We start from the raw sequence: 19115 nt of genomic DNA, 5'->3' as shown, positions 1-19115 counted from the left end.
GCAGTGCGCGTGTCCGGGGGCAATGCGAGGGGTGGTTAGGTGGGTTTCCGCGCAGGGGAGCTGTAGGCGGGGCGCCGGGTGCAGAGGGGGCACTGGGTTCTGGGGGCACCTGCAGGCCGAGCAGCCTCCCAAGCCCTGTGCTGTTCTCACCTGGCACCTTGGGGTACTGGGGGCTAGGTTCCTGGGCAGGATGCAGCCTTGGCTTCCCCAAAGCCATGAAGTGTATACACCTGCACCCCCCCCCCCATGAGACCAGTGGTCTGTGTTGTGGGGGCGGGGCCCTTGGGGGCCTTGGAGCTGCCCTTAGGTGAGGGAGTGCTAGTCAGGTGCGGTTCTTTAGATTTCAGTGAAATACAGTTAGGAGTTTAGTTCCTCGCGGGCGTAGCCATATTCAAGGTCTCCCCGAGCGCGGGGTACTGTGTGCTTAGTGGCAACCGTATGGGACAGGGCGGCTGTTCCATCATCACAGAAAGGGCCGTTGGACAGTAGTGCCTTGAGGGCCGGCCGGGCCCTGGAGGCCACATTGTTCAGGGGGTAAGTGCTGGGACGCTTCCAGGGATCTGGCCTGCACCCATCCCACCTTGCAGGGGCCTGTCCAGAGGCCTGGGCCCATGGGACAGGGCTGCCCACCAGTGGGGATGCCTAGTGAGCAAGCATCAGGTGGATCTTGAAGTCATGGAACGAGAGGGGCCCCCAAGATGTTGCCGTTACCCTCGTGTAAGAATTCAGGTCTTTGGGGAGAAGGGGCTCTGAGCCGCGGAGAGCATCCGGGAAGCTCACCCGGCTGCGCTCTGCAGGTCATGGTGTGGGGCAGAAGCGGCTGTGGGGTGAGGCATCATCCCGAGTGGTGTTGAATCCTCCTGGACAGTGTCCCGGTCCGTAACCCATGCGGTGGGGCCCACCTTCCTGGACGGGGTGGGAAGGGTGGTTGGCTCCGAGGACCACGTGCACTGAAGCATTGTTTTAATTCTCCCAGGGGTCCTCTCAGCTGGGGTAATGCAGCCTCCCCGGGGGGGGGGGGGCAGTGGGCCCAAACTCTCCAGGAACCCCAGGGTTCATGTAGGCACCTGGAGAAGGTCAGTCCTATGTCTAAGACTCAAGAGACGAGACTGGTCCTCGCTCAGGTCAGGGGGCCCGCCCAGGTGGCAGGGTCCCAGGGTGCCAAGGGCAGAGGGCTTTAGATTGTACTGCCCGGTTCAGGAGCTTCTCTGAGCGCCTCCCCCGAGGCGTGGTTGGGCTGGAAGAACAGGACTGCACATGCCCACACTCGCCCGCCCTAGTCCCCTGACGCAGGCCGACCAGCCACCGTGCCCTCTTGTCTTCCTGGTACCTGGACTTCGGGGGCAGGGGCTGCATCTCCGTCCCTGCTCTGCGGGAGGGCCCTGGGCATCTCCCTCAGGCCGGTTCTGCACGCAGGGGGGTGGAATGGGGCAGCCCCGCTGGCCGCCCGCTCTTACCACCTCTCCTCTCAGGCTGGGGTGCCTACTACCCCACATTTACGTAGGGAGCCAACACGAGCCAGTGTTCGAGCAAGCAGATCTGTTCTGTAGGACTAAAGCCAGCCCACCAGGGCGCCTCGAGAACTGAGGCCCACAGGTGCAGGGCTCTGGTTGTCCTCACCCCACCCCGTCTTGCCCCTCAGAGCCTGAGCCTGCTCCCTGCAGGCCGCCAGCGTCACCCCAGCCTTCCCCAAGACGCCGCCAGGGGATGGAGGCTGGGGCAGCTGCAATGCACTTCGCCCCTCGCCCCGCCCCGCCCCAGGGGAGGAAGGTGGGAGGGGGCTGTCGGGCTGCGGCTTCTCCCACAGGAGTTTTCACACTCCAGCCTTCTGGTGATCAAACCCCGGCTGGCGTGGGTGGGCTGAGGCAGCCGCCACTGCCCACGCTGGGCCCTCCCCTAACGCTCATGGGCTGGCACCACCGTTTGACTGTGCTGTGCCAGAGACCGGAGCAGCTCCCTGGCCTCACCTGCTGCGGGGGGGTGGGGGGGGGGCAGGCAGAGGTCCTCAGAGAACCGGGCGTCCCGTGAGAGCCACGGTGGGTGGTTCTCAAACAGAGCCGGTGGGATAAAACACTGATGTGACCTCCGGGTGTCTCTGAACCTGGCCCAGCTGTCGCCCGTGCACCTGTTACCCAGAGCCAGGTCGGCCCGTGGGGGTGTCCCATCACAGCTGCTGTGGCATGCTGCGCAAACGCGTGGACCCAGGGCCTGAAAATGGCTCAGCTCCAAGCCACCGCAGCCTCGCCTGCCGAGTGCAGACAGCGGCACAGCTTCCACACGGGAAGGGGGTGATGGCAAGGTGACTGAGCCCGAGGGGCGTGGAGAGAGCAGACGGCCCTGCACAAACATGAAGGTTGGCTTGGCTGCAGCGAGCTGCAGGCGGGTCAGCCAGGGGCACGTGGGCCCGGGAGCTGCGGTCTGGTGACGCTGCGGGGGGCTGGGTGCCCACCTACAAGGTGTGGTACATGCTTGCAGCCAGGGGCAGCGGAGGGTGTCATGCCTGTCACAGAACCCAGGTGCAGGTGTAACGGGTGGGCAAGGGGCCCTTTCACGACCATCCTGGTGCCTCACTCACAAAGTGTGAGCTTCCCATCCCTACAACTTGGGCTCCACTGAATCAGAGTTTTGTTTTGTTTCAAAGGTTTTATTTATTTATTCATGAGAAGCATAGAGAGAGGCAGAGATCCAGGCAGAGGGAGAAGCAGGCCCCATGCAGGGAGCCCGAAGCGGGACTTGATCCCAGGCCCTGGGGTCACGCCCTGGGATGAGGGTGGATGCTCAACCGCTGAGCCACCCAGGGGCCACTGGATCAGAGGTTCGGTTCCCAGGTAAGATGCTTCTACCGGGGACACGCGTGTTCCCCTGGACGGCAGGCTGAGACACCCTGACCATGTTGGGCCCCTCGGGCCGCTAAGGCAACAGGCAAGTCGGGGCTGCTGTGCTGGGTGCAGTGAGTGATCCTGACTTTCAAGGAGCCCCGGGGCGTGGCTGCCGATCAGTGGGGCTGAGAGGAGGTGGAGGAGCTGGAGGCCACAGGGCTGCTCAGGGCCCTTCAGGAGGTGGCTCAGGTCACCTCACCAGGAAAGGCCAGGCTCAGCGAGGTGCTGGCTGGAAAGAACGGGAAATATTAAGCACTAATTATGATATTTTATTAATTGCCCTGTTATGTATAGAGTAGTACCTATTAACCAGGGGCTGTACTACCTGTAATTCACAGTATAACCCAGTTTCTCTTTTTTCCCCTTCTGCTACCTTGTTTAAGGGGTGTTGATGCTGATGAATCTAGTACAGTCTCTAGGCCGTAGGATGCAGGGGAGGGGTGTCTGGACCAGGAGAGGAATCAACACGCTCAGACATACAGGGGCCGGTGCATCTCTGACATGACCGGGGCTGCAGGATGCTAAGCCGGGGTGGGTGCTGTTGTTGAGACTGGGAGGGCAGCAAGGCACAGGCGTGGAGAGCCCCAAGGGCACCCATGCCAGGCTGGCATGAGGCAGCCTCACATCCTGGCCTGTGTGTTGCAGTAGTTACAAGTCTGGGTCCCAGGCCCGACTCTAGAAGGGACCACTGTGAGGTTTGGGGAAAGCCCGATGGCTGGAGCAGGAGGCAGGCAGCCAGGATGGGGCGGGGTGGGTCTCCGGGACATCCCCATCTCCTGGCTCCCTGGCCTTGCTCTCCGGATTGAATACTTTCCTGCCTAAAAGTCCTCAAGTGGTTTTGATTTTCCTGACCAAGGCCTGTCTGGTAAACCTGACCAGGGAAGGGATGCTTCCAGTGCCCTCGGGGGACACACTCCTGCAGTCCGTCCATGGAGACAGAAATACTCGAGCTGCATGTCCGGAAGAAGTAGAAAATGAAACTGTGCAACAGTAAAGAAGCAGAAAACCCCCTCCAGTCAGCGCTGCAACTACCTCCAGCTCCATGCGCCCTGCTCGGGTGGGGTCCTCCGTGAGGGGTGAAGGTCTAGGGCTCACTCTGGGGCTCATCTCCGGTTCGGGAGCCCTGTCCCGAGGGCTCCCCGGTCGGCGACGGCTGGGGCAGGGACTGCAGGGTCGCCTCGTACTGCTGCAGCTGAGACCAGAAACCCGGGTTGGGCTCGGCCACCGGACGGGCGCTCTTCACCGCCTGCGTACAGAGGCGGAGGCTGAACGCGGCGCCGCAGGGTGCTCCCTCCGCTCCGCTAACGGCAGCCCACCCGGGAGGCCTGGCCCTCACCCCCACCCTGACCCCGATCCCGCTCTGGAGGCCAGGCCCACCTGGGAGATCCTAACACCCGGAGGCGCCTCCACCCGGGGACCCACCCCTCCTGAGGAGCCCGTACCCCAGCCCTGGGAGGCCAGGCCTACCTGCAGATCCTGACACCTGGAGGCTCCTCCCACCCGGGGACCCGGCCCACCTGGGGAGCCCGTCCCCTGCCCCGCCCCCGGAGGCCAGGCCCACCTGCAGATCCCAACACCCGGAGGCCCCCCACCCGGGCACCCGGCGCACCTGGGGAGCCCGTCCCCTGCCCTGCCCTGGGAGGCCAGGCCCACCTGCAGATCCCAACACCCGGAGGCTCCCCCACCCGGGGACCCGGCCCTCCTGGGGAGCCCGTCCCCCTCCCCCTCCGGGAGGCCAGGCCCACCTGCAGCCCCTGACACTCGGAGGCCCCCCACCAGGGCACCCGGCGCACCTGGGGAGCCCGTCCCCTGCCCTGCCCTGGGAGGCCAGGCCCACCTGCAGATCCCAACACCCAGAGGCTCCCCCACCCGGGGACCCGGCGCACCTGCGGAGCCCCTCCCCGCTCCCCCCAGGTCAGGCCCGCCTGCAGCCCCCGACACACGGAGGCCCCCCGCCCGGGCACCCGGTGCACCTGGGGAGCCTGTCCCCCGACCCTGGAGGCCAGGCCCACCTGCAGCCCCTGACACCCGGAGGCCCCCCACCCCGGCACCCGGCGCACCTGCAGAGCCCCTCCCCGCCCCCCCCAGGTCAGGCCCACCTGCAGATCCTGACACCCGGAGGCCTCCCACCCAGCACCCGGCGCACCTGCGGAGCCCCTCCCCGCCCCCCCCAGGTCAGGCCCACCTGCAGCCCCCGACACCCGGAGGCCCCCCACCCGGGGACCCGGCGCACCTGCGGAGCCCCTCCCCGCCCCCCCCAGGCCAGGCCCACCTGCAGCCCCCGACACCCGGAGGCCCCCCGCCCGGGCACCGGCGCACCTGGAAGGCCCGCGCCAGGCTGAGGCCGCGGTGCCGCATGAGGTAGGCGGTGCAGACGGCGGCCGAGCGGCTGCGGCCGTTCTTGCAGTAGACCAGGCAGGCGCCGCCCGCGCGCACCGCGGCCTCCATGGCGGCGCAGGTGGGCTCCAGGTGCGCCAGCAGGTCCTCGGCCGGGTCGTCGAGCACGGGCACGCGCAGCTCGGCCACACCGGGCGCGGCCGGGCCGGGCTGCAGGCGCGAGACGTTGACGCACAGGGTGACCCCCGCGCGCGCCAGCAGGGCCGGGGAGGCGGCGGCGCGCGCGCTCCCCAGGAAGAGGGACGGGGCGACGCGCGCGAACGGCGGCGGCGCGGGCGAGGCGGCCCCGGGGAGGTCGCGGCCGGCGGGTCCCGGGCGCATGCTGGGCGGCCGGCCGGGCACCGGGTCCTAAGGGCCGAGGGGCCCTCCGATTGGCCGGGGCGGGCGGCGGCCCGGGGCACGCGGAGGTCGCGGAGCTGCCCGGGCGCGCGGGGGGGGCGGGGGGTGCTGCCGGCTGCGGTGCGCGGCCCTGCGCCTGCGTCTGCGCCTGCGCCCGAGGGCGGGAGGGGGCGCGCGGGGTGCCCCGCGGCACCTGCTTCCTAATACGCTGCCCCACATTCCCCCCCCCTTTTACTGCAAGACACGGTTCATATGAAATAAAGCCATTGGCTGTTGCGTTTTCATCATTTCCTCATAGGCCAGTATTTTTGTTATTCTTCTTAAGTTCTGGTTCATCACTGTAACTTACAAAAACTCACATCCTTTAGGGGTTCCCCGGGTGGCTCAGGTCATGGTCTGGGGTCCTGGGGTCAAGCCCCGAGTTGGAATCCGTGCTCAGCAGGGAGTCTGTTTCTCCCTCCCCTCCTCGCTGGTGCTTTCTTTCTCTCGAAGATAAAATCTTAAAAAACAACAACAACAACAACCCACAAAACACCATTATTATTTAATGTGCATATAGTTGCCACGTATGACTTTAGGAGGTTTTTCTGACGACCGGCGTCATTCAAGGATGTCTTTCCGGGATGCGTTTCGGTGAAAAGTAGCTATCTTGCAGTCCCCTCTACAATGATGCTGCAGTTTCAGTTTTCTTCTAATAATATTCTAATAAAACTTTTTTTTTTCTGATTCATCTATAACAAAGCATTACAAACTGGCTTAACACGACAGGGCTTTATTTTTCCCTGTGTGTTTGGGGTCTCCAAATCTCCCTCTTCTTATAAAGACACTAATCATTTAGTTTAAGGCACATCCTAATCCATGACCTCTTGATTATTTGCAAAGACTTTATTTCCATATAAGGTCATTCACAGGTACCAGGGATTAGGATTTAATGTTTTTGGAGGATGCCATTCAACCTACCGCAGATGGTATGGTTTACTAAGTTTGTAGGACATTTTGAAGTTGACCATTTTACTTTCTCTTTTCATAGGAAAGGAATTCTATTTCTTTTTTTTTTAAGATTTATTTATTTATGATAGACATAAAGAGAGAGAGAGGCAGAGACACAGGCAGAGGGAGAAGCAGGCCTCATGCCGGGAGCCTGATGCAGGACTCGATCCCGGGACCCCAGGATCGCGCCCTGGGCCAAAGGTAGGCACCAAACCACTGAGCCACCCAGGGATCCCCGATTTTTAAAGATTTTATTTATTTGTTTTAGAGACAGAAGGGAGGGGCAGAGAGAGAAGGAGAAGCCGACGGTGCGCAGAGCCCCATGTAGGGCTGGATCCCATGATCCTGAGACCTTGACCTGAGCCTGAGCCCAAATCAAGACCCAGACCCTTCACCGGTTGAGCCACCCAGGCCCCCCTCAAAGGAATTTTAAAGACAATTTAGTATGTACTTCAGTTCCTAAGCTGCAGGGCAGAGAGATGGGACCTGAGCGGGAAGGTAAGAGGTCGAGAGAGAGGGGGGACCCAGGAACCAAGGTGGGAGTGAAGGGAGACGAGAGGTGAGCTGGGAGGTAGAGGGCTGGAGGGAGCACCCCAGAGCCCTAGCCACTGGGGAGGGGCCTGGGCCTGGTTGAGGGGCAGCCCGGGTTGAGAGGCCCAGGCCCTGCGCCTGCACAGAGCCCCCCTCTGCGTTGCAGAACCCGCCAGGCCCCCGCGCGTCCTCGTCCCCTCCCGGCCCCCGCGCTCCTGCTGGAGAGCTCCTGCGCATCCTGCGAAACCCCATCCTCAGGACTCCTCCGCCCAGGCTTCCGTAGCGACGCCTGGGTCCACACGGCCTCTGGGTCGCCTCCAGGAGCTCCCGTCCCGTGCCTCCCACGAACTGGAACGGACCCCGCACACCCCGGCTTTGGAGACCCGCCGGGCTCGGGGATCTCGGTGGACACTTTGGCCCGCTGCGCCTCGGCGGCCCGGGGGCGGGGCCGGGCAGTGGGCGGGGCGCGGGTGGGCGGGGGCGGGGGGCCTTGTGGGCGGGGCGCCGGGAGTGGGCGGGCCGAGCAGTGGGCGGGGCGCGGGTGTGGGCGTGTCGGGGGCGGGGCCTTGTGGGCGGGGCGCCGGGAGTGGGCGGGGCCGGCGGGGGCGGGGCGTGAGCGGGGATTGGCGGAGGCCGAGAGCCGCAGCGGTCACGTGGGCGTGGGCCGGTCTCCAGGGAAACCCGACGCTCTGGGTCCCCGCGCTGCGCGGGGCTGCTCCGCGCTGGCCGCCGCCCGGGCCGACCGGGAGCGCTGGCTGCGAGCTCTCCGAGCGTCGGGGCGGCCCCGCGGCGGGGGTGCGGTGGGGACCCCGGCGGGAGCGCGGGGAGCCGGGCGGGGGCGTGCCCCGGTGGAGGGTCCTGACGCCCCCCCGGGCCGGGGCCAGGCAGGAAGTTTGGGGGCCGGCGGCTCGAGGTGGCGGGGGGGGGCCGCGTGCACCCTGGCGCTGGCTTCAGAGCCCGGGGGCGGAGGGGGCGCCTGCAGCCTGGGGCCCTCCCCGCCGTCAGCAGGCCCGAGAGGCCCTGGGAGGGTGGCTCCAGCCCTACGGGGGGACCGGGACGCCCTCGGGGCGCTGGCGGAGGAGCTTCCAGCAGGAGGGGGCCGTGGGCAGGGTTGGGGGCGTGGGTTTCGGTTCTCTGGGGCGAAGGGGGCTGTGGTTCCCGCCCCCCCGTGCCCGCCCGGAGCTCCCAGGGCGAATGTGGGTCCCTGGCTTTGCTTCCAGGTTCAAAGACGACAAGCATGGAAAATGGTAATTCTTCAGGCTTTTATTACGAAATCCCAAATGTGGGCATCTCCCAAAACCAGCCGGTGGCGAGCAGCTGCACCCCTGCTGCCAGCGAGGACTTGAGGATCCTGGAGAGCTCCAGGACGATGGAGATGTTCTTCAGCAAGAGGTGCGGGCTGGGGGTGGGGGGCTCCCGCAGGGGCTCCCAGGCCCACCCTGGGACCACTCCGCTGCCATCCTGCATTGGGTCCCGGGTTTAAAAACCGCTCAGAGTTATTTTGTGCCTCGAAAACTCGTGTCTGGAGAGAGAGGAGGACCTCCCCTGAGGAACTTACAGCACCGGGGACTGGAGCCCCCCCAATCCTGCACACTCCCTTCAGCCACCCCAAGCTGCCTTTCTGGGTGGGGAACATTTGCTTTATACCGTGGGCTTCCCCGAGCTCCTTCACCCCGCGATGTTAATTGTCGGCAAGAACTGACACATGAGGCCTCCTCTGGGCCCGGGCTGCCCTCAGCGCCTTTTCTGGGCCTCTTGTGAACTCCACCCCATAACGCTATTGTCTGTGTCCCTGTTAGGGACTGAATTGTGTCCCCCCTGGTCTCTCCCACCCCCAGGATTCATGTGAAAGCCCTAACCCACAACGTCATGGTGACTTGAGTTCTTTTGTCAGTGGAAGCTCAGCGTGGGCTTCAGCCCCAGCCACCCTGGCCTCTGTGCTGGTGGCAGTAGGTCTGGGGGCCCCTCTGAGCTCCGGCGCATTCCAGGTGGAGGACTGGGCTGGGGACCCCCACCTGCAGCTGCTCCTGGCCGGCTGCCCCCTGCCATCCCCCCACGCTGCGGCCCGAGCCCCTGGTTGGGAGGCTGCCCTGCTGTCCTCAGGCGAGCACAGCACTCCCGTGGCTCAGCCATCCTCCACGCACCCCCCGCTACACCTGGCCCTGGAGATGGGGCTTTTGGGGAGTACTTAGGTATAGATGAGGTTGTGGGGCCCCACGGTAAGATTAGTGCCCATATAAGAAGAGGAAGAAGCTAAAGCTTTCTCTGTCCACCACATGAAGACGCAGCGAGAAGGTGCCATCTGTGAACCGGGAAGGCGGCCGTCAGCAGGAACAGAGTCCGCAGGCCCCCTCATCTCAGGCTCGTCCAGGCTGGGAGAAATAAATGTGTGCAGTGTGTGGGGGCTCTGTCTGTAATAGTCTGAGAGCACCGACATAGTCCCCCCTTTCTAAAAAAAATTTTTTTTTAGGATTTTATTCAGTTATTCATGAGACACACACACACAGAGAGGCAGAGACACAGGCAGAGGGAGAAGCAGGCTCCATGCAGGGAGCCCGATGTGGGACTCGATCCCAGGACCTGGGGTCATGCCCTGAGCCAGAGGCAGGTGCTCAACTGCTGAGCCACCCAGGCGCCCCTAATCCCCCTTTACAGATGAGGAGAGCCACTGGGTCACAAGAAGATAAGGAACCTGTCTGGTGGCAGAACCAGGTGGCCAGGCCCTTGCTCACCTGGCCAGCTGGCCATTCCCACCCTGGCGTGGGCCTTTCAGCTGATTGGTTGTGTTCATGATTTTCTTGCTTGATCTTAGCATCATTTCCATTTATTTTTTTAAGGAAAGTCTCCATTTGTTCCTTTTTTTTTTTTTTTTTTTTTTTTAAGATTAAGCAGGTAAGATCTTTGCCACGTAGCCAAGTGGGAAAATAGGTGGTGTACGAGTTTGTTGGGGCTGCGACAGGATAGCACAGACTGAGTGGCCCGAGATGGACGTGTGTCATCTTCGGTCTGGAGGCTGCAAGTCGGGGGTGGTTTCTTGTGCGGGTGTGAGGGAGAATCTGCTCCAGGCCGCCCTCCCTGGCTTGTAAGGGGCCGTCTTCCCTCCCTGTGTCTGCGCGTCGCCTTCTCTTTGCGTGTTTCTCCGTGTCCAAGCTTCCCCTTGGCAGAAGGACAGCAGTCCCCTCAGAGCAGGCCCACCCTAATGACCTCCCCGTAACTGGGTCTCCCGTGTGAAGATCTGTGTCCAAGTGCAGCCTCGCCGTGCGGCGCTGGTATTCAGGCTCCCGTACGGGGCCCTGTGTGTGTGTGTGTGTGTGTGCGCGCAGAGGTGGGGCGTGGGGACACAATCAGCCCGTAACCACAGGTGAGCCAAGAAAAAAAACGAACCTAATCGGAGCCCCCGGGTTTTTTATCCTCGTGTCTGCTTTTCCTGGCGTCTTTCTACAGACACATAACAGGGCAAATGGAGGTTCCTGTGTTCACAGATTTTGTGTCCCTCCTCCTCTGGGCGGTGCTTCGTGAGGCCTCGGTGGCTCAGGGCTGGCACCAGAGGGCTGGCTGGTGGAGGGGGCTCAAGGTCTGGGGTTTCCGTGCGTTGAGCGGCCAGCTGGGCCATCCGCCTACACTGACACCGGTCGGTAGACCATAGACGCCCCCGAGACGCAGCGGGACCAAGAGCGCTGAGGCCTCGAGAGGGGGCAGAGGGAGGGGTCGAGCGATGGGGAGTCAGAGTAGGTCCCCTCTTAGGTCAGGGTTTGTACGTTTAGATGGTGTGAGCAGCAGAGAAGCACACGGACCTTGGCGCACGTCCCCTGCCCCTCGCCGTGCACCCCCTGCAGCCTTCCGCCCACCCGCCCGCTCGGTGCGGCTCCGGGCCCAAGCTCCCTCCCCTTCTTTAGACCCGTCGCTGGTCCACGCGTGTCTGCCCCATGTCCGCCTCCTGCCCAGCTGTGGGCCGGGCACTCTGGGCGCGTGGGGGACACAAAGCTCACCAGTCAACAGCTGGAGCGGGGCAGCCCTCCGCTTCCGGGCATTAGAGCTGGTGCTGCCTCCCGGGCACCGGCTGCCTCTCAGCCACGTCAGACAGACACGGGCTTGCCCGCCTCCTGTGCGACCTTGGGCCATCGCTGCACCCTTGTGCCTCAGTTTCTCTCTGCAGAATGGGGGTAGCAACACCCTCCAGCTCAGGGGCTTGCTGGGAGGAGGAACTGAGATGGCGTGTGGTTCCCTGCGCCGTCACCCCTTGGGCCTGTGCCGATGTTGGCCTTCTGTCTCCCGCTCTTCGCCCCTCTAGGGACGTCCCAGATGCCCCAGAGGAGGAGGAGGAGGAGTCCCAGGGTCCCCCCAGGGAGCAAGACCTGAAGGAGGCCTACATCCAGCTGGTGCAGGGCATGCAGGAGTGGCCGGACGGCTGTGTGTACCGAGGGGACTTCGGGCTGGACATGAAGCTGGGGCACGGAGAATTCTCTTGGCCCACGGGCGAGGTCAGTGGCTTCCAGGGCTCCCTCCCTCCTGTCTGGGCTCAGCCAGCGACGCTGGCTCTCTTCCTCCCGCTCCTCCTCCTCCTCTTTTAAGTGAGGGGGGGTCGGTGCAGGGGCAGAGGGAGAGGGGGAGAGGGAATCTTAAGCAGACGCCGAGCCCGACTGGGGGCCGCACCTCGCGACCCCGAGATCCTGAGCCGAGCTGGGCGTCGGATGCGTAACGGACGGAGCCCCCCAGGCGCCCCGGTCTCCCCCTTCTAAGAGGGCCCTGCGGCGGACTTGCAGGCCGCGGCAGGAGGGTGCTGGGCCAGGGTCTTCCCGACCTGGGAAACGTCCGCGGAGAAGCATCCTCAGACTTCCAGGGCCCTGGCCGCGGTTGGCCGGGTGTCCAGGGGGAGGCCTGGGAGCTGTGACCGAAGATACACCCTCGTCCGGGCGACTGTTTTGAAATCTCGAATGACTGTGTCCAAGTTGTATTTCTGTGGGTGAGCGGGCCCTGGAGCCTCAGGGTAAACAGAAGGAAGGGATCTTTTTAGCAATCAAATGACAGCGGTTCTGGAGGCTGCGCAGGGGGCCGGTCCAGGACCCCGGGGGGACGCCGGGAGACGGGCTCTGCAAGCTGCTGCCTGCGGGGCTCCGGGCGGGTGGAGCAGCGGGGCCTGGGGCAGGACCGTGCCAGGCGCCCCGGGCTCTGGCTGCCTCCCCTTCCAGCCGGAGGTTTTCAGAGCGGCTCCTCCTCGCGGGAGGCGGGGCGAGGTCCCCTTAGGGGGCTTTCGCTCAGTAGCTGCAGGGGCAGTGGGCTGGGGGGCCCCGGCTCGGGCCCGTCCCCCGCCTGGAACGCACCCCGAGCTCAAGGAGCCCCCAGACCTCCCACGGCCGGGACGGGGCCAGGCTGGCTGGGGCCGAGGCCGGGGCCGAGCTTCCATCAGCAGGTGCACGTCGCCATGGCGTTGACGGTCAAGCCCCGATCCCTGCGGGGTGTCTGCGGCTTTAGTCCTCCGCTACTTTCTCTCTCTTACCCAACTCTGTGGTGTCCCGGGCCCGCTCAGCCCCCATTCGCGGCCTTGGGGTTCGGGTGTGCTGACCTGTCCGGCGGAGCCCCGGGAGGCCACGGCCAGCCTGGTCCCTGTCTGGCGGGGACCTCCAGGTCCACCGAGCAGGTGCTCGTCCAGCAGGACCTGGAGCGGCCGGGGGACCGGAGGGCGTGCCGCTGCGAGCAGTGGCCTTAAAGGCGTTAACTGTGTTCAGAGGACCGGACCGAGCACGTCAGCTCTGGGGGTCAGATGGGGCTCCCGGGCTGGGCGGAGGGCCAGGGAGAGATGCGGCGAGCAAGGGCCAAGTCCCTGTGGTGCTGCCTTATCCTGGGGACTGGACGGAAGGGTTAAATGTCCCCCCTGCAGTCCTACACAATCTGCAAGTTCAGATTTTTTTTTAAGAGGTGGGTGGACTCTGGTGTGCCCCGCAAACCACGCAGATTAGGTGGGTGTTGGCGGAAGGCGCAGAGTGTCCTGGGGCTGCACGGGCTCTTCAGAACCGGAACTGAGTCCGCACTCATCCCAGGTGGGACCCAGAAGGGCCTTTGCTGGCTCTTGTACCTGGAGAGTCCATCAGCAGGGGCCATGGGGCCCCAGGCGTGGCCAGGTCCAGGGGCTCCAGTGACCCTGCCGGGCACCTCCTCCCCATCTCCACGTGGGGGGTCGTGACTGACCCTCCACCATCTGGTGAGCCCACAGGAGCCGCATCACACCCGCCTGGAGGAGAGGAAAGGCCGTGGCATGCCTGGTCTGGCTTGGGCGTGGGTCCTGTGGCCAAACCCAGGTCAGGGCCGGGGCCGGGGGTCGGGAGCCCTCGGGTTGGCCAGGCTTGGTCCCCTGTGGCTGGGCGCTGCGGTCAGTCCACCACCGACCCTGTGGGGAGTCCTGTCCGCTGCCAGAGGGCAGGGGGGTCGCCAAGCAGGCAGCGGCTGCCATCCCGTTCGTCCTGGGTGGCGTGTAGGCATTGCCCGGCCAGCCTGCTCCTGCCGTGGAAGGAGGCGTGAGCGGTGCCCGAGGCCAGCGCGGTGGTTGGGAAGGGCTCGGCGTGGGCAGCACACTCTTTCTCCGACGTGAGGCCCCAGTAGAGGGGCCAGGCTCAGACGGATGCGCCCCTCACATCCGTGGGCTTGGGAAAGGGCCCGCGGGCCCACATCCGTGGCTCAGTGTAGACGAGTTTTAAATCAAAGCCACGCCGGTGTTCCCAGCCAGGGCCATGGCCTGCTCCTGGGGCCCCACGGGGGGGCCCGAGCTGATGCTCCCCCCACCGCCCGCCCCCCCGCCTGGGCCAGCTTGCCCCCTGTGAGCCCGGGCAGGATGGGGGCTGAGCCTGGGCCAGAGCTCTGAGTGGGGTCGGCCCCCACCCAAACCTGAGCTGGGGGGGCGGGCGGGACGGATCTGGCCCCCGGGGGGCTGACCGCCTGGCACCTGCTCCTTGGGATGCACGTGACCATCTCTACAAACTCGGAGGGGGCCTGCGGCCAGGTACCCCGTGCTGCCCTCACTGCCTGCCTGGCGTGCTGCCCCCCCCAGGGGAGGGGGTTCCCGGAGCCGCCTCCCCAGCACCGCCTGGCACCGGCTCTCTCCGCAGTCTTACCGGGGGCAGTTTTACCGGGACCACCGCCACGGGCTGGGCACGTACCTGTGGCCCGACGGCTCCAGTTTCACGGGCATGTTCTACCTGAGCTCCCGAGAAGGCTACGGCACCATGTACCTGAAGACGAGGCTCTTCCAGGTGAGGGGCGGGGCGCCCGCGTGCGGGCGTGCAGGGCTGGGCCGGGCGGACCCTGGGGTTCAGGCCACGGGAAAGACCCCATTTTCCCGAGCAGGGCCGGGGGTCAGCGCGCTGCGTGTCTTCAGGGCCAGCTGTAAACGCACAGAGATGTCGAGGTTTCAGTCCGTGGATCGTCCCACATGTATCACCTTGAAACCTGCCTTTTTCCCCCGGAGCTGGCACGCCCTTGTCCCTCGTCCGTCATCTCAGGCCACCCTGCAGCAGGGTTTCCTCTGGGGCAGGACACGGTTTTTGGAGACTCAGACATGCTCGCGGACATCGGCAATCTGTCCCTTTTGCTGCGAAGCGGGATTCCATCGTGCGGACGGGATACGGTTTTTACCGGTTCCCCGAAGGCTGCACATTTGAGTTCTTTCAAGTTTCTGGTTCCTACGACCGAAGCTGCCCAGAGCGTTTGAGCGCCGGTCTTCGTGTGCCCGCGTGTCTGTCTTCTCCTTTGGATGAACACCTGGGCGCGGGGCTGCGGGCCATGGGGCGGGCGTACGGTCAGTCTCACACGACGCCTCCGAGTGGCCTTCCCAGTGGCCCTGCCGTCCGCCGGGTCGGCCCGTCACATGGGAAGGTTCTCGCCGCTCCGTGTCTCCGTCAACATTTGCTGCTTTCATTCTAGTCACTCTGAGGCAGACCAATTTTTCTTTCCTAGTTCTTGCTTAAAAAAAAAATTATTTATTTGTTTATGAGTCAGAGAGAGAGAGAGGCAGAGACCCAGGCAGAGGGAGAAGCAGGCTCCATGCAGGGAGCCCGACGCGGGACTCGATTCCGGGACCCTGGGGTCACGCCCTGGGCCGAAGGCAGACGCTCAACCACTGAGCCCCCCGGGCGCCCCAGTTCTTGCCTGTTTATATCCCAGCTACAAAATCGTAGGTTAACCCGAGGCTACTGGGATTTTCGTCTTCGTTCTGTCCTCCGCGTTAGGGTTTTAGCTCTGACATCGGGGTCCGTGGCGGATTTCGCGTTAGCTTCGGGATTCCACGGGAAGCGAGGCCAGGCCTTCCCCTCCGCCGCCCCCGCCGAGGCTGCCCAGGTGTTGCGTGCCCTTGGCTGAGGAGGCTCTTGCTTCTCCACGGCCGGGCTGCGCATCTCTGTCAGGAGCCACATCCGGAGACACATGTCCGGGGGTCTTTCTTCCTGCGGCGTCGGGATTGGTCCGTGGGGGCAGGGTCTGTCCCGATAGTGGTCTCGCCTCCGTTCCCGTGACCTTGGAGAAGATCGAGGACCGTTATTTCGTTAGAGGGCGCGAGACAGCGACTTTCTAAATCTACGACTCCTCCTTCATGTATTAACTTTCATCTACATCGTCCAACCGTCTGGTTACCTGGAGGGAGTTTTACGGGAAAGGCAGCGTGACCCTTGACGCTGCGCCAGTTGTCAGCCAGTGAGGTGACTGCCACTCACGTTCCTCGGGGCTCATCAGGGGGGCCTAGTGGGGTTCTTAAGGATCTTGATAAACTCATGGATTCTTTTTTTTTTTTTATTTAATTTTTTTTTAAAATTTATTTATGATAGTTACACACAGAGAGAGAGAGAGAGAGAGAGAGAGGCAGAGACACAGGCAGAGGGAGAAGCAGGCTCCATGCACCGGGAGCCCGACGTGGGATTCGATCCCGGGTCTCCAGGATCGCGCCCTGGGCCAAAGGCAGGCGCCAAACCGCTGCGCCACCCAGGGATCCCAAACTCATGGATTCTTCATATATTTGGCTTATCTCGGCACATCGTTAAGCTTCTCGATGCCCAGTTGTCACTCTTCGGTCGGGGGAGCCTCTGTGGCTTGGGTCTCGCAGTTGACGCCACTCCAGGAGGCTTTGGTGGTTTTCTTGCCTTTTGCCGTGAGGAGGAGACGCCGGCTCGTCCATATGCTTCCTGCCCTGGCCCCAGAACTGGCCGCTTACCCGGCAGGCCTGGTTCCAACAGTGGGACGTGGTGTTTAGACACCACAGTTTGGGTGCTTATTACTACTGTGTTGATCTGGTTTTCATTTTTAGGTATTTTTCAGTAGCAGATCTAGAAATTCTTTTTTTTTCCCCCCTAAATGAGGAAAGACACCACCAGTTCATACAGACGTCTCCAAATCCAGTTTAGGAGCGTGCAGGGTTTTTACTCAGCAGCCGTGATGCTGTATTTGCATATCTTTTCTCTTGGTCCTAAAAATCATTTCTAAGTATTAACAAAATTTCTTGTTTTATCTCATAAAAGAGTTTCAGAATAATAATACAGCACGAGCACCGCTGTGGCTCCTTCCATCCCGGGCTTGCCCCACGGGAATGTTGAATCCAATCACGGGACACAAGTCCTCTCTGTGCGTGACCTTCCACCTGAGGCTAGAGCTGCGCTCCCTTGTTTTGCTTTCGTTTTTTGGGATTTGACGTTTTAAATCTTGCTTTGATTTTGTTTTATGATTGCGTAAGCAGCTGATGTTTTTCTGAAGGCAAATCTAGCAACCAGGGTCAGCCCAGAGTCCGGCGTCCCTCCTTCCTCTCCTGTCACAGGTGATGGTTTCTGGGGCTTTGTCCTCGGGCCTGCACGCAGCAGGGCGTGCTCTCCGCGCCCCTCCATCGGTCGCCTGACGTCCAGACGTCTCGTGTCCTCGTGGCCGCCTGGGAAGGACTGACCACACGGGCTTTTCTCCGGTCTCTGTTGTGCCATCGGGCGCGGCGGTGACGGCCTGGCTCAGTAGTCACTCTGTGCTGTTGTGGGTGATCTCTGGGACTCGTTCCTAGGAGGGCGTTGTCTGGTCACAAAGTGAGTGTGCAGCGAAGACGATTTCTTGAGCCTGTGGCCTGTTGCACCCTGTTGCACGGCCTCCTTTATTTAGCCACTGTTAGGGTTGTCGTCTGTTAACAGCGTTGTAACAGTGCAACCACGGTATTCCTGGTAAACTGTTGTGAACGTGCGTGTGAGCGTAGCTTTGGTGACGTTGGGATCATCTCATTAGGAGAGATTCCTAGCGGGGGAGCTCCCAGGTCAGCTCTGGGGGCACGAGTGCCCTTGGGCTCCTCATTGATCTGCAGCAGCTGCTTTTCCGACTGCCTGCCTCCCTGCACCCCCTTTTCCTGCTGTGTCCCCAGCTCTCTTTCGGGCCCCTCCGCCTTGTAGTGAACACGGACCCCCTGAGCAAGCCACTCTCGCAGACTGCGGTGGCACTTGGTGCCCCCTTGCCACTCGGAGATCCTTCCGGAAGCACCTCTGCCGCCCCCACCCCACTCCTGCACCACGGGGCCATCCTCCCGCGTTTGACTCACCCTTTTCATTCCTTTGGCTGCTCCAGCCGAGCTGCCTGCGGGTGGGCCGGGGTCGGGGCCTTCCCCCCGAGGCGCCCAGACAGGGCCTGCCCTCGAGCGCCCCACCCGGCCCACAGACGAGGGCGCAGCTGCACACAGTGTCCGTGCGTGTCAGCCCCAGCACCTTTGTCCGGGCTGTCCCCGGCCCTTCCGGGGACCCCCAGGTGGCTTCGTCGCCAGCGCAGGCAGCAGGGGGCTCTCCTGGGAAGCAGGGCCTCTCTCGGAGCTCCCTGTGCACATGCTTCTTTCCAAGTTTCCTGGGGTGGGGGGCAGATTCGCCTTTCAGTCAAGGCTCTCGGCCCTTTCCTCTCCATGCATCCTCCACCCCGCAAACGCCGGCCTGCCCGGTGGGAGCACCCGGGGAGGCCCAGACATCCCTGCACTCTGCCGGGCTCGCTGCAAGCCAGGATTAGCTCCCCCTCCATCCCCCACTCCTCCTGCCTTCTCAGTCTGCACCTGCTGGGGTCTCTGTGACCCGGGGCCCGGGCATCTGGGCCCCACAGGCGGCTGGGGTCCTGGGCTGGGCCCCCTAGTGCTGCGAGGGGTCCCCTGAAATGAGCCCACACGTGGTATCCCCAACACGCTTCCACTGGAGACCCCGGGGCATTCCCCACTTTCCCAGGGAGGCCAGCCCGACCACCCCGGGCCTTAAGTCCTGTCTCTGCTACTGTGTTCCCTCTTGACACGTTTGCTTTTGAGCCCCGTCCCTGGTGCGTCCTGAGCCTCCGTAAATATTTGCTAAGTGAACAAATACATTTCTTAGGGATGTTTTCTTTTCTTGATTTCGAGAACCCGCTGCAGAGCACAGGGCCCTGCTGAACCGTCCCCTCTGCCCCCTGAACTCTGTCTCGCAGGGACTGTACAAAGCAGACCAGCGGTTTGGGCCGGGCGTCGAGACCTACCCCGACGGCAGCCAGGACGTCGGGCTGTGGTTTCGGGAGCACCTCATTAAGCTGTGCACGGAGGTCCCCGGTGGCTTCTCCATACACAGCTACCCAGAGTACTCGGCCTTCCTCACGCGCTCTCCCGCTAGCATCAGTCTCTCCGACGAGGAGCGCGTAGAGCAGGAGCCGCACGAGGGAGAGGACCCCTTTTACTACGACTACAAGCGCTTCCTCCTGGATGATGACCTAACTCTGCCTCCAGAAATGTACATTTACTCCACCGACAACAGCCACCTGCCCGTGACCTGCTCTTTCCGCAAAGAACTAGATGCCCGGGTCTTCCTTAACGACATCCCCCCGTTTGTTGAGGACGGAGAACCCTGGTTCATAAAAAATGAGACCCCTTTGATGGTCAGAATCCAGAAGCAAGCTTACAAGTACAGGTAAGGGTCCCGTCTTTCTTCCCACCTCCGCGTCTGGGAGCCCTGCCCCCCCCCACCCCAGCACACGGGC

General features: G+C 63.1%; 2 protein-coding genes across 10 annotated transcripts in view; one reads left to right on the top strand and one right to left on the bottom strand.

Moving 5' to 3' along the window:
- Positions 1 to 19115, top strand: part of ANKMY1 (ankyrin repeat and MYND domain containing 1) — a 48138-nt gene that overhangs the window by 1938 nt on the left and 27085 nt on the right. For 3 of the 6 annotated variants that reach the window (XM_072796960.1, XM_072796962.1, XM_072796963.1), the window contains exons 1-5: positions 7796 to 7931; positions 8357 to 8528; positions 11428 to 11617; positions 14237 to 14380; positions 18573 to 19045. In XM_072796960.1, the coding sequence (XP_072653061.1) occupies positions 8374 to 8528; positions 11428 to 11617; positions 14237 to 14380; positions 18573 to 19045 (962 nt within the window). In that variant the 5' untranslated portion in view covers positions 7796 to 7931; positions 8357 to 8373. Of the gene's footprint in view, positions 1 to 7795; positions 7932 to 8356; positions 8529 to 11427; positions 11618 to 14236; positions 14381 to 18572; positions 19046 to 19115 lie in introns of those variants that run through there. The other 3 variants (XM_072796961.1, XM_072796964.1, XM_072796966.1) reach the window with 3 other exon arrangements.
- DUSP28 (dual specificity phosphatase 28) lies at positions 2624 to 5683 on the bottom strand. Of its 4 annotated transcripts, none has more exons than XR_012016868.1 (3): positions 5199 to 5658; positions 3912 to 4071; positions 2624 to 3108 (listed from the first exon to the last, which is right to left on the bottom strand). XR_012016868.1 is itself a non-coding variant. In XM_072796971.1 (2 exons), the coding sequence occupies exons 1-2, from the start codon at positions 5595 to 5597 to the stop codon at positions 3964 to 3966; spliced, it is 507 nt and encodes a 168-aa protein (XP_072653072.1). In that variant the 5' UTR covers positions 5598 to 5683; the 3' UTR covers positions 2624 to 3963. The 4 variants fall into 4 exon arrangements, 2 of the variants coding, with proteins under 2 accessions (XP_072653072.1, XP_072653071.1); XR_012016867.1 differs by having other exon boundaries at positions 3912 to 4125; positions 5199 to 5612; XM_072796971.1 differs by having other exon boundaries at positions 2624 to 4071; positions 5199 to 5683.

This window comes from Canis lupus, chromosome 24, assembly GCF_048164855.1.
Source record: "Canis lupus baileyi chromosome 24, mCanLup2.hap1, whole genome shotgun sequence".
Taxonomy (NCBI): domain Eukaryota; kingdom Metazoa; phylum Chordata; class Mammalia; order Carnivora; family Canidae; genus Canis; species Canis lupus.
Note: the sequence above shows the minus strand (reverse complement) of the source record. Positions and strands in the feature narration are given on the sequence as shown.

Excerpts from the sequence above, each read along its gene's own strand:
- DUSP28 (XM_072796970.1), bottom strand. The coding sequence starts at position 5,597 with ATGCGCCCGGGACCCGCCGGCCGCGACCTCCCCGGGGCCGCCTCGCCC. Across the intron at positions 4,126-5,198 it reads GCCTGGCGCGGGCCTTCCAG|GCGGTGAAGAGCGCCCGTCC; the intron begins GTGCGCCGGTGC and ends CTCTGTACGCAG.